Raw genomic sequence first — 13,041 nt, 5'->3', positions numbered from 1 at the left:
GTTCCCCAGGTAAGCGACGCACACTCACCCGGACATCCATGTGATGTAAAAGAAAACATCATTCATCAGACCAGGCCACCTTCTTCCATTGCTCTGTGGTCCAGTTCTGATGCTCATGTGCCACTGTTGGTGCTTTCTGTGGTGGACGGGTCAGCATGGGCATCCTGACTGGTCTGCGGCTGTGCCGCCCCATACACAACAAACTGAGATGCACTGTGTATTCTGACACCTTTCTATCAGAACCAGCATTAACTTCTTGAGCAATCTGAGTTACAGTAACTCGTCTGTTTGATCGGACCACACGGGTCAGCCTTCGCTCGCTTCGCATCAATGAGCCTTGGCCACCCATGACCCTGTCGCCGGTTCACCACTGTTCCTTCCTTAGACCACTTTTGATAGATACTGACCATCACAATTTGGTCCCTGTCATTTTTTCTGCTTCTAACACATCAACTTTGAGGACAAAATGTTCACTTGCTGCCTCACTGGTACCATGGTGAAGACATAATCAGTGTTATTCACTTCACCTGTCAGTGGTCATAATGTTATGCCTGATCAGTGTATCTTCTACAAAAAATCTTTTTTCTTTCTTATAATGAATGAACACCTGAAGAAAAAAACGTTCTGTTGAAATGTCTGTACTCTGTAGTAATAATGATGTGTTTTTCTTCCTGCAGGACAATCCACGGGCTTATCTACAATGCTCTAAAGCTCTTTATGGAGATGAACCAGAAGCTGTTTGATGACTGCACTCAGCAGTACAAGGCTGAGAAGCAGAAGTAAGTGAATGGGGGAAGAAACACAGAATATGAGGGATCAGAAAGGTGTAAAGGATTGTTCTGACACAAATTGTTTGAGAAGGTCTTGTCAGCAGTTGTCATTTACTGTCTCAAATCCTAGTGAACTACAAAGAGAGAGACAGCATTTTGGGCATCGAACATGCCCAGAGATGATGTCTAGGTAGGCAGTTCTCTAGATTTTGAGACCCAGTGACTGTCTTTGTCCTCTAAGCAGAATTACTAAGCAAGTTGGTTTTGTTGAGCTAAGCTTGTGGCAACCATATGCATTCACAAATACATACAAGTTATTTTCTCTGACATATCCTAAACTCTTTGTTGTTTTCCTGTTCTTCCCTAGAGAGAAGTACAAACTTAAGGAACGGGAAGAAATGTGGCATAAAATTGAAGAACTAGCAAAACAGAACCCTCAGGTAAACGCCCTCTGCTGTACTCACTTTTTTAATAGAATAAAAAAAAAAAAAACTTTCTAAAGCCAGGTGCACACTGTGCGAGTCAAATTTAGCAAATCCTACAAGATTCCTCTGATCCTAGACTAAAATCTAAAGTCTTTGATCGTTAGTTTGACATGTTCACCGGCAGCCGAAATGTTGGCAGTGTCAGAAGATTTGGCGCACAATCCTGCAGCGTGACTTCTCCTACGACGAACGTCAAATTATGACCAAAATGAGCGCTTGAGATTTCTTTGTAGCCACCATTTTATTGATTGATGATATAAAACTCTTGACGAGTTTTCTTGCATGCGTCCGTTTTTATCGGACTATCGTACAGTCTGACATTTAATGACAACTTAGATCTTACAGTGTGACATGGCCTACAGCGAGGATCATGTTCACACAGTCTTGACAAAACACACAGTGTGCATCCGGCTTAAAGTAACACTGAAGACTGGAGTAATGATTGCTGAAAATTCAGCTTTGCCAGCACAGGAATAAATTGAAAAATATTAAAACAGATAAGTTATTTTAAATTGTAATATTTCACAATATCACTGTTTTTAATGCATTTTTACCAACCTAATGCAGCCTCTAACTTTGTGAAAACATGCATACTGACCCCAAACGTTTGAATTGTAGTGTACACAGATACAATCAAACTGTCAGTAGCTATGTTTCCATCCAATATTGTGTATTTAACTTTGAATATCGCATAAAACATTGCAACTAAAGCACCGTTTCCATTCGGCTGAGCTGAAGAGGACAAAATCGTCACTTCCTGATAAAGTGGTGCTAAATTAATAAGACCATTGATGCGTCCGAAATCGCGTCTGAGTAGGTACTACATTTGAATTTGAACTACATTAAAAAAGGACTTTCTATATAGTATGAATGAAATCCGGACATTTAGCATCCGCCATTTTGTCGTTATCACATGAACTACCTGTGTCAGTTTCGTCCCTTCACCTCCATTCTTAAATTCTCTCCCGTGGCCTTGTGGGATGGTAAAGTGTTCATCGAATGCGCACTTCAGAACCTTGCCAGAAGTAGTAGGCCATCCGGAGACTTTCGCCTACTGTTTTTCGCCAACTATATAGTTATATAACTAAATAAACGTGGTCATGATATCTTATTTCTGAGGCGGATGCCTGCTTTTTGGAAACGCAGTGTAAGACAGTTCTTTGACAGACTGATTCTGTGCAACGAGAGTGGTCCACTGGTTAGTCCAGTTATGCTGTCCCTTCGTGCAGTCACATGACCTTTCTGATGCGCATCACAGAGTATATTTAGTAAATGCGTTTCCATTGTGGTTTATGCGCATGTCTTAATATTGGATAAAAAAAAGTATCAGACTGAATTGAGTGCATACGTTTTTATGTGCTTTTTTTAGAATGTTACGCGCACCTTGGCGTTTCCATCCAGAAGTTTTTTTTATATGCAATGTCCCAAAATGCACAAAAATAGGTGCATGGAACATAGCTAGTGAAATCACAAGCTTTTGTGTGCAACTAATTTTTGTATGTATCCAAATTAATCAACTCCAATCTACGAGTGTAATTATCACAACTCTTCTCTGTGTGCAAACACAAAAAGAAGCCACAGTTTAATCAGGATGTGATGAGGGATCCTGTTAATATGTGTTTTTCAACCACAAGTTTTGGATTTTCACAGAGTACAAAGGTTCAGCTGCGGCCCGGTCTGGCTCAGGAGGAGGTGAGTCAGTTATTTCTGTTACGGAATAGTTATTATGCATTCATCTTACTCTTTGGGTTACTTTCATCTCTCCTACCAAGTTCTGTTTAGATGTAGGGTGGGTGGTATGAACAAATCACAGTTTTTGCTGGAAACTCAACAAAAATGGTTCACATTTTAACCACGCAGTTAAGTCTATTTTTGCATAATCCAGTAAATTTAAACAAGTGATGCTCACTGCAGAACCACGTCAAGTGACGTCAGCTCCCCCACTCTGAACCTAATGGGTGGAGCTTAACCTAATTACGACCTTCAAGCTCTATCCATCATGTCCAAAGACAGCAACCCACCCATTGGCTCCTGAGCAGCCTCTCAAATTAAATGCTTTAAAAGGTGCTTCGTCTCATCTAAATACTTATTTTTTTTCTAAGAAAGTTCACACTGAATTCATTTTGGATGAGCCATATGCAAAGCCTTTGTAAAATAGCTGATAATCACGCACCTTTGACTGCACGTCATTTGAATTCTGTATTAATGCTGCAAGTTGCGATAAACAAAACACTGTGACAACACCCCTTAATAATATATTTCTTGTTCTCCCATAAATAACCTAAAACAGTCCTACCCAGCCGAGCAGATGTATGTTTAGGTGTGAACTAGCTTCATGCATGTGTAAATGACGTGTTTGTGTGTACATGCAGTATATGATGTATAACGAAGGAGGGATGCCATTGTACTCAATGGAGACAGAGACCCCTACAGCCGAGGACATCCAGCTGCTGAAGAAGACTGTGGAATCAGAAGCCTCACAGGTACAATCAAACAAACACTTGTAGATCTTCACAGGAACAAAAGATTTGTGGGTATTGACTTGGAAGTTTGTTCTAAAGCACAAATGCCAAACTTGTTTTTTAAACTTCAGTGTAGCTAGAGCAATACATGCTCTTTTGGAGCTAATAAGGTACATTATTTTGACGACTTAAGGGGTAGTTCACCCAAAAATGACAATTCTGTCATTTACTCACCCTCAAGTTGTTCCAAAACTGTACGAGTTTCTGTGTTCTGCTGAACACAAAAGAAGATATTTAGAAGAATGTTTGTAACAAAGCAGAGATTATTTTTCTCCCTACTATGGTAGTCAATAGTTGCTCTCTCTGTTTTCAGTATTTTTCTTTTACATGCAAATGATAAACCATTGTGACGATGCAGCACGAGTGTGTAATCGCCACAATAATCCAAAATCTCAAGCTGTTGGTTTCTACCAAATTTTTACTTGTTTATATTGCCCACCCCTCCTCAAGCCCAAAGTACACATATGCTGAGGTATGTGGGAGGGTTAATAGATATTTTTGACATTTTTATCAGTCATAACATTTGTAGAGAAATAGAGCAAACCCTGGACAACGATGAAACTTACTAGTTGAGCTCCTTTGTTCGCGCGCATAATCAAATGCATTCAGCTGTATGCATATGCTAAGCATCAGTGTCCAAACCTATGCATTCTTTGGGCATTAGTCTTGCACTGTCTCAGGAATTTAACTCTTTTCTTTTCAGGGGATGAAAGAAATCAAGAAAGACAAGGTTTTGATGAGGCGAAAGTCTGAGCTGCCGCAGGACGTCTATACTATAAAAGCCCTGGAAGCTCACAAGCGAGCAGAGGAGTACCTATCGGCCAACCAGGAAGCCCTCTGACGGGGGAGCACCGCCACCCTCCACCGCGCCTAAACTCTTCCTCTCGTCTTGGTCCAAAACCGTCGCCTGCTGTAACCCACCTCTCTGTTCCTCTGCCTCTATCCATACTCCTTCCTCCCTCACTGTTGGAGAGCCCCGTCTGCAAAAATCCAGTCCACAGAGCAGTGGAGAGCTCCCATGCACTCTGCCCCGACTCCCATGCGTGCACAAACTTTCCAAAATCTCCCCCGATCGACCCATAGCTGCCGATCCCCACACCGAACAGAAGCAACCGCTGGGTTGGTAGAAAGCAGTGTGGGTTACAGATAATCGAAGTACGCTCTTGTTGTGGTGGCTTTGTTTTTCTCTCCACACTCCACTTTATTTTGTCCACTTTATTCCGTCTCCATTTGCCCGCATGTTCCCTATCCCATTTTGACCGCTGCTCGAGAGCTTCTCCTGTATTCCAATCACTGCCTCTGTAAATCTGTCGTGTCTGCAATGAAGGGGCCACACTTAACTAAATGAATCATGTTACTGGACATATGGAGATTTATGGAGACCGGATTTCTCCGGTGTGGGATGGTAGCCAAACGGGAGTGATCAGGGTTATTGTTGATGTCGTACAGAAACGAATTAGTGAAACTTGTTTCTTGCAAAACAAGCTTTATGAATTAAACATGCAAGTTTGAGATTTCAACTCGCATGGGATTGTGAGTCTATTTCAGATGCTTCCCTAGACAGGTCTGCTCTTACATCTTGAGGCGGGACTGTGAAATCGTTTCAGGTAGTCATCTGACGTCCTTTTTGCGATCATGACCACACATTAGGAGGCAGAGGTTGAAGAGATTGACCTAAGCTGTTTTCCTCCGTGATTGTGTTAATGATCACGATCAACGTTAAAGAGCTTTGTGGAAGCAATCACCTCTATATCCACCACCAGCAGAGCGCTTGATGAACATGCTGTAAAAGTAGTATACAGTCCGTTTACAGTCCGCAGAAAATGTGATCTAAACGCATGCACCTATTGGTCCACACTCCACTTATGTTTGTATGCATCCATGTTTTATTTTGGTTTTAAGACCTCTCGAACAGGCTCTGTTCACCTCCTAGCTTTTTGTGAGTTGTCGTTTTTGCTTCATAGGTTTCTGTGATGTGTAAAAACTAGACGAACGAAAAACAAACTTTAAAAAGATCGCGAACTACCGTCCTGTCCAAGATTGTACGTCTTACTTTGATGTTGTTTTCACTTTAAAGCGCCTAAGCAATATTATTTTCAGGTATTAGAGCGGTAAACCATCCACTGGTCTAGTGTACGATCAAGCGCGATACAATCCTCCTAATAGGACTATATACTTAAAGAGAAAAGATACTCGCTTACCTGTCCAGGCTTAATATGTGGAAAAGCGATTGCCGCTGCGACTACTTGTGTATTGTATATTGTCATGTATATTGCTTACGATTGTGCCCTTGCCCTTCAGTATCCCCTCTTTCTTCCCCAACTTCATCTTTTCTTTAGTTCTGTTTGCTTGTACGACTCCATTCTGATGCATGATGTCCCCTCTCTGTTGTAAAGATCTGTCCCGTGAAGCGTCACTTTGATCATTCCAATAGCGAGGGAACATTTACTCCTCCCACAGGCTTCTGGACAACGCAACACTTTATTGCTGTCCGGTGTGCAGCTCGAGGTATTTCGCCCCTTGTGAATTCAAGCTGCTACACTTTTTCCAAACCTGCGCATACGTTTCGACTGGCGCTATTACGGCTTACAGTATGCAGTGCAGAGGTGAAGTCTTTGAATCATAAGCTGTTTGAAGTGTTGTTACACCACCTCAGCCAATCAGTGTACGGGAATGACTTGTCCATGCAATCAAGAGCATGAATTGCCAACCTAGCTGCCTCTAAATAGACCAAAACATTCCAGAAACAATCAGAGGCAACTTCACTCTTGAACGCAGCATGTTTCCTTCCTCAACGCGGCTTGACAGGCGGATGGGGCCAATGTTCAGCTTGTCCGGCAGCAACCAGAAACAACGGGAAATTAAGAAAGTACGGGTCTCTCCACACTCACCCTTTCCCTCCTCTCCCAGCCCTCCTTCCCAAGTCTGACACTAATCTTAAGCTGCTTTCCAGGTCATATGTACATATGTTGTACTTTAATTAGGTTGAGCATTACATAGTATGAAAGTCATATTTTGTACAGATGTTCATGTATGTACAGAACAACAATAAAGAAACACAAAAGACGTGACGGCCATTTGTGTTGCTCGAGCCGTGTGAAATACATAAAGGATCAGTCACTCATTGCACATCGTCAACAATCGGATTAATGAAACCGAGCACGCACATGTTGATACTGTCAGTCATACAAAAGCGACCACTAAATCTTGCCAAACTTCACTTTACAAAAAAGTAATTAAGCTAAAGAACTTACTGCATAATTAACACAACTGCCTCCGGGACGAGGCGGAAATATGTCTGGGGTGTTTTCAGGAAAAAATGGCCAACTCTGAATAATCAGGACACTCGCTGTGCAACAGTTCAAAGCAATTCAAAGCTACTAACTATTAAACTTCCACTTTAAGAATTTCAGTCCACAGTTGGTATAAACCACAGCCCGGGTGATAAATGTGCCTTTGGGTTTGTTTGAGATGAGCAAATGTCAGAATCTCTGTTGAAGGGTTATGCAGAATGAGATGTGTAGATGAGGCTTCACTTGGGTTCCAGTCTCAGGCCTGCAGAGCTTTGTCTGGTCTGAAGCGTCTGCTGGACCATGTCCTTCCACTGGTCGTCTGAGATTTCCTGGGCCCAGGCAGGGATTCCCAGTGTCGGCAAATTGATAGCCGCCATGGTCCTTTTCACCAGCTCGACGTGATCTGTGAACACAAATGAGAACATTTGGTAGCACTTTGTTTTACAGTCCTGTTTCGCAAGTACACACTAAATACTTAGTGTAGTACAATAACTGGGTCTTAGTCCTGAGCCTACCCCAAACTTCTTAACCCATGTAGTTACCTTTCTTGATAAGTATATTGAAAGTGCACAAACTGTAAAATAAAGTGCAACTGAAAGTTTTAAATATATCGAAGTTTAATTGTTGATATAACTACTTTACGGCACTTTTCCACTGTGTGGTACGACTCGGCATGGCTCGGTTTGCTTTTCCACTGTCGTTTAGTACCCAGGGTTTATGAAGGTACATTTAAGACCAATTAAAGAAAATGTAGGGAATAAATTGAAATGAAATGAAAATACAATTTCCAACAGGTCTCCGTGGCTTTTTAATTCATTTTACAAATTAAAGTTTGAACAGCTCTGCTCTCAAACACTAGAATATGGAAATAACTTTTACTGAACTTTCTGATCACACTACAAAACAGTGCTGTTCTTTTTCAGGCAATTTGTCTTGTTTTCCAGTGCCAATATCTAAAAGATTCTTAAATCAAGATACATTTACTCACATAAGATCTTGTGAAAGTGATTCTATGATTAAAACAAGAACAAATATCTGCCAATGGGTTTAAATCAACTTCATTCAAATAAAGTCATGTTCATACTCACCGACACATTTGTTCTTGTTTTAAGCACAAACACTTCATTTTGTTCAATTTCTTAGAAAACAAAACAAGACTTAATTTCTTCCATTTGCATGTCAAGTAAATGTATCTTAATTGAAGGATGTTTAGATATTTGTACTGGAAAACAATTGCATTGCAGTGCATCCAATTGAATTTAGGGCCCTATGAAATCCATTTGATACATTTTTTTATTTTAGTTTTACTCCGTTTTAATGGTTCATTTATATTAGTCAAAAAGCATGTCTAATTAATTGAAATCATGAAACATATACAATTTAAAAGCACTTTATTAAAAGTTTAACAAACAATCGTAGGGCCCTGTTTGTCTGGCTATCACCAGACCAAGCTCAATTTAGGATTGAACATTGGTCTGGGGAGTCTGCCCTGTATTTTCTACTGCACAAGAGCCGTGATCAACATGTGATCTGTCATTGTGTTAAACCCGCCAATAGCGTGCCAGGTGGATAAGCCAGTCTGTCATTGGTTCCTGCAAAAGTGTAACAGAAGCAGTAGAAATGAATGTTTCCAAACAGAGTTGTACACAGTACATTTTTTGGGTGAACTATCTCTTAAGTGTACTGACCCTTTCGATTTATTCATCCAAAAGTTGTCAAATTCCGTGACTCTGCATTCTACAGTAAATTCCATTTTTATGAATGGATTCTGTGATTTCAGTACATTTTTTCTGCATAGCGGAAATCATAGGGCCCTAGTTTAATGGCATGATATTGAATTTAATACTTTCTGATCAAATTTAAGACATTTTTAAGGCCTTAAATTGTAGACGGTCAAATTAAGACCTGCGGAAACCCTGAGTACCGCTTCAAAGTGGGTGACAGTAAACGTGACAAACACAACACAGGAGCAATGGAGCATATTAAAGGTCCTGTCCCAAATGACACCCTTAACCCTCACGGTCTCCCTTGGAGTCTGCACTTTCATGACGTAACGGCGCTTTGACTGCCGGGAAGAAGTCCGCTGCACCCGTACCAGTGCGGGCTCGGCAGAAGTGCGCATCAAGGGCGCATATCGACCTCAAAAGGGGGCGCTCGCGAGCACCCTACTGAGACCTAAAATGACAAATGGGACACCCTGCGGTCTCGTGGACTTGACGGACACGCAGCGGCCATTTTAAGTGCACAAGACCGAAAGTGCACATGAAGTGTGCCATTTGGGACACGGCCAAAGAAGTTTGTTTCCAGCGGGTTTGGTGTCTCGTGTCGCAAATCCAATGACACTGGTAGTGACGATTCTCTCTGACCAATCGGTGATCTGCAGTGTTTACATGTCACATTTTAGTATCGGTACGGCTCAACAGAGGTGGGACTACTTAAGCGAGCCAAACCGATCTGTATCATGCAGTGGAAAAGCACAATTAGTATAAGATAATGGATAGTTTGTTATACTCATTTTTTTAATGACCTTTGTCGTAATCTAATGCTCCAAGTCTTCTAAAACACTAACAAATTAATAACTCAAATAATATCATTTAAGTGATGGCTAAAAATTTACTCGCAGTATTAAATTATTGATTTCAGTGTTTTAATTTAAATTTATTTGGGCAAAATCGTATAGAATTTTAATATTGGATATTTATAGGGCATAACATGAAAGTAATGAAAGTAATCTGTATTTTTGACTAATAACAGATGTACTTTAGCCAAATTTAAAAAAAGTTTTTGCTTTTTTTTTCTGTATTATTTATAACGTCCATTTAAAAATGTCAGTTAACCAATTAATTAATTTGAATAGTGATTTTCACAATACACGGTTTCAAAGCAGCTTTACAGAAAATCATTAATGTTTATAATTCTTAATCTTTGGGATTCATGTCTTTTAGTTGCATTTAGCAGATTAGAGCTGTGTGATTAATAAATGTAGATTACATTTTGCTATTATACAAGCAATCAAATAGTTGAGATTTACTATATATACGGCTTTATGTGTGTGTACTGCATCTTTATAACCATAACCATTATAGATGACTTCAGTTCTTAAAGGGTTAATTCACCCAAACATGAGAATTGTCATTATTTACTCGCCCTCATGTCGTTCCAAACCTGCATTCATTTCTTTGTTCTGCTGAACACTAAAGAAGATATTTTGAAGAGAGTTTGTAAGCAGGCCGCTTTGGGGCACCATTGACTTCCATAGTTTTCAGTTTCCCACTTTCTTCAAAATATCTTTTGCGTTCAGCAGAACAAAGACATTTATACAGGTCCTTTTTGGATGAACTATCCCTTTAACTTTTTTTTTAATGCCAATTGCATTGATTGGGGTGATGAAATGTTAGTCCAACACACAGTATATCAGTGCTGTGACCTGAATGTAAAGTCTGTCCTCTCGCTCACCTGCATCCATGGGAATGGACGCATTACTTCTGCAGGCAGCAGCTCCTTCAGGATCCTCCTCTTCATCGCTGTCAGGAGGAGGCTGGGGCAGGAACAGACCCATGGCCTGCAAAATGGTGATGAAGATGACATCAGGACTCAGCGAGACAATTCAAATGTAATGAAACCAAGCAATAAGTGGGTAAAACGTGCTAACCACAATGATGAGGATGCAACGGGCACATTTCAGGCACTCCAAAGTAGTGCTCAAGACCGCTCTTAAGACCATTTTTTAAGGTCTTGGTCTTGTTCTCAGACATAGAGGACTTGGGATTTTATTCAAAGACCACAGCTGCTGAGAATATACTAAATTGCCAGTGCATTGTCTGATTTCTTTATTAGCATCATTTAAATGATTGAATGTAAAACGTACTGCTTCAGATGCAATCAATAACTTATTTCTAATTTGATTTATTAATTGTGCCCATTCAGAAATTAATGAGGGATTGTTTCAAAAAATGTCACCAAAATTAATACAAATGCTCACAAAATGCAAGATATTGTTGCAATAAAGCACATGTATGAGATTTTTATATTATAACAATTATAATACTGTGTAATGATATAATTAAAGGGATAGTTCACCCATAAATGAAAATTTGACATTTATCTGCTTACCCCCAGGCCATCCTAGATGTAGGTGTCTTTGTTTCTTCAGTAGAACACAAATGGAGATTTTGAACTTCAGCCGTTGCTGTGTGTCACTCATATAATGCATGTCAATGGGGTCTAATTCTATTAGGGTAAAAAAACAAGCACAGACAACTTCAAATTAATCCATGCGGCTCGTGACGAGACATTAATGTCTTAAGACACGTAACGATCGGTTTCTGAGAGAAACCGAACAGTATTTATATAATTTTTTACCTCAAATACAACACCATGTGTTCCTGTGTGTGAGATCTCTACACTAGATCGTGTACATTGACCTTCTTTCCCGGAAGTGCTGCGCTTTCGGGGCTGTTGGACATGGTGTTGTATTTGAGGTAAAAAATTATATAAATACTGTTCGGTTTCTCTCAGAAACCGATCGTTTCGTGTCTTAAGACATTAATGTATCGTCACGAGCCACAGGGTTTAATTTGAAGTTGTCTGTGCATGTTTTTTTACCCTAATAGAATTAGACCCCATTGACATGCATTATATGAGTGACACACAGCAACGGTTGAAGTTAAAAATCTCCATTTGTGTTCTACCGAAAAGAAAAAAAAAAGACACCTACACCTTGGATGGCCTGGGGGTAAGCAGTTAAATGTCAAATTTTCATTTTTGGGGGAACTATCCCTTTAAGCAATATCTATGGAAGTAAAATAATGCCACATGTTTTTTTAAACAAAAAAGCTTGTTGAATTGCACTATCCTATGCAATAATGTATTAAAATATAAGCAAGGTTAATAATGCAATGCATATTTTTTTGTTTTATAAAACATTTGGCATTACTTTACTTCTATAAATATCACAAGAGAAAGAATTTGAGCATGACTGTAAACATAATATTGCTTTTATACAAACATTAAATACTTTTTGCATTTGTAATTGACCAATTCAGATGAATCTTCTATATAGTGTCTTATTTTAATTATATTAAATGAAGTTAAGGAGTGCTGGTGTGGTCTTGGCCCTTAACCCTTCAAAGTCTTGGTCTCGGATTAGGTGGTCTTGGCTACAACACTAGCCCAAAGATTTACTGTACCTCTATTCTGTCCTGGACTTCCTGGAGCTGGTCTGCGGCGCTTCCCTCGTCCGCTGGCTCTGTGTGTGAGTTGTTCATCCCGTCTGGGTCTTGATTCAGAGGCTGGTAATAATATCCAGCACTGTCCTCGTCTCCAGCGCCTCCTTCATCCTCCTCCTCCTCCTCCATGTCCTCTCCGCTCCACTCCTCCGGCACAGCGGTGTCTAAAGGCCGGTCCTGCACCACATCCTCCTCGGAGTTCGGTAAGATTCTCTCTGGACCCATCTCTCGGGCCCTCGCCACTTCCATTCACTGGCTGCTAACACACACAGCAAGCATGCAAGACGGTTTCATTTCACACTGCCCGCCCGTCCCATGACATGTTAAGAGAAAATAATGTTTGTTGTATGGAGTAAACATACACCTGTCAAAGTAAGCCTAGGCTATAAAACCCTGCTAGGTCATATACACTTACAATTCCAGGGTATTAACTAATGAATGCGACTGTTCACCATATGCAGAAAATGATCTCGGGTCATCTTCTGTTACCTGTTTCTTCTGTCGAGCTGTTTTATCCAAATGTTTTGAGCAGAGGTTTATGTGTCTGGAGAGCTATTATTTGCTTCCGGTCCTGCGCAGAAGCAGAACTGCGCATTGATTGCGTCACGATACGTCGACGAGCAAGATGTGTACGTAAATAAATACTTGAAATGTTATTTCTCTTCTTCCAGCAACGTCAACGCTTTAAAGTCCTTTACGTTGTGTACAAAGTATAATATTTATACATTTTTATAATGTATTAA

At 40.3% G+C, this 13,041-nt stretch overlaps 2 protein-coding genes across 8 annotated transcripts in view; one reads left to right on the top strand and one right to left on the bottom strand.

The window, feature by feature from the left end:
* The window catches only part of ppp2r5d (protein phosphatase 2, regulatory subunit B', delta), a 63,520-nt gene extending 56,677 nt beyond the window's left edge, over positions 1-6,843 (top strand). For 2 of the 4 annotated variants that reach the window (XM_079842913.1, XM_079842914.1), the window contains exons 13-18: positions 678-779; positions 901-960; positions 1,138-1,210; positions 2,906-2,947; positions 3,628-3,738; positions 4,481-6,843. In XM_079842913.1, coding sequence (XP_079699039.1) covers positions 678-779; positions 901-960; positions 1,138-1,210; positions 2,906-2,947; positions 3,628-3,738; positions 4,481-4,618 — 526 coding nt within the window. In that variant the 3' untranslated portion in view covers positions 4,619-6,843. The remainder of the gene's footprint in view (positions 1-677; positions 780-900; positions 961-1,137; positions 1,211-2,905; positions 2,948-3,627; positions 3,739-4,480) is intronic. The other 2 variants (XM_079842915.1, XM_079842916.1) reach the window with 1 other exon arrangement.
* mea1 (male-enhanced antigen 1) lies at positions 6,732-12,884 on the bottom strand. 4 transcript variants are annotated; one of them, XM_079842920.1, is made up of 4 exons: positions 12,788-12,884; positions 12,260-12,557; positions 10,527-10,632; positions 6,732-7,473 (listed from the first exon to the last, which is right to left on the bottom strand). In XM_079842920.1, exons 2-4 carry the CDS (start codon positions 12,545-12,547, stop codon positions 7,310-7,312), a joined length of 558 nt encoding a protein of 185 aa, XP_079699046.1. In that variant the 5' UTR covers positions 12,548-12,557; positions 12,788-12,884; the 3' UTR covers positions 6,732-7,309. The 4 variants fall into 4 exon arrangements, with proteins under 4 accessions (XP_079699046.1, XP_079699044.1, XP_079699045.1 ...); XM_079842918.1 differs by having other exon boundaries at positions 12,260-12,554; XM_079842919.1 differs by having other exon boundaries at positions 12,714-12,873.
* Between the last annotated feature and the right edge of the window lie 157 nt (positions 12,885-13,041).

The sequence above is a fragment of the Gobio gobio genome (assembly GCF_949357685.1).
Source record: "Gobio gobio genome assembly, chromosome: 18".
NCBI classification, from domain to species: Eukaryota; Metazoa; Chordata; class Actinopteri; order Cypriniformes; family Gobionidae; genus Gobio; species Gobio gobio.
This window is presented reverse-complemented; position numbering and strand designations above follow the sequence as displayed.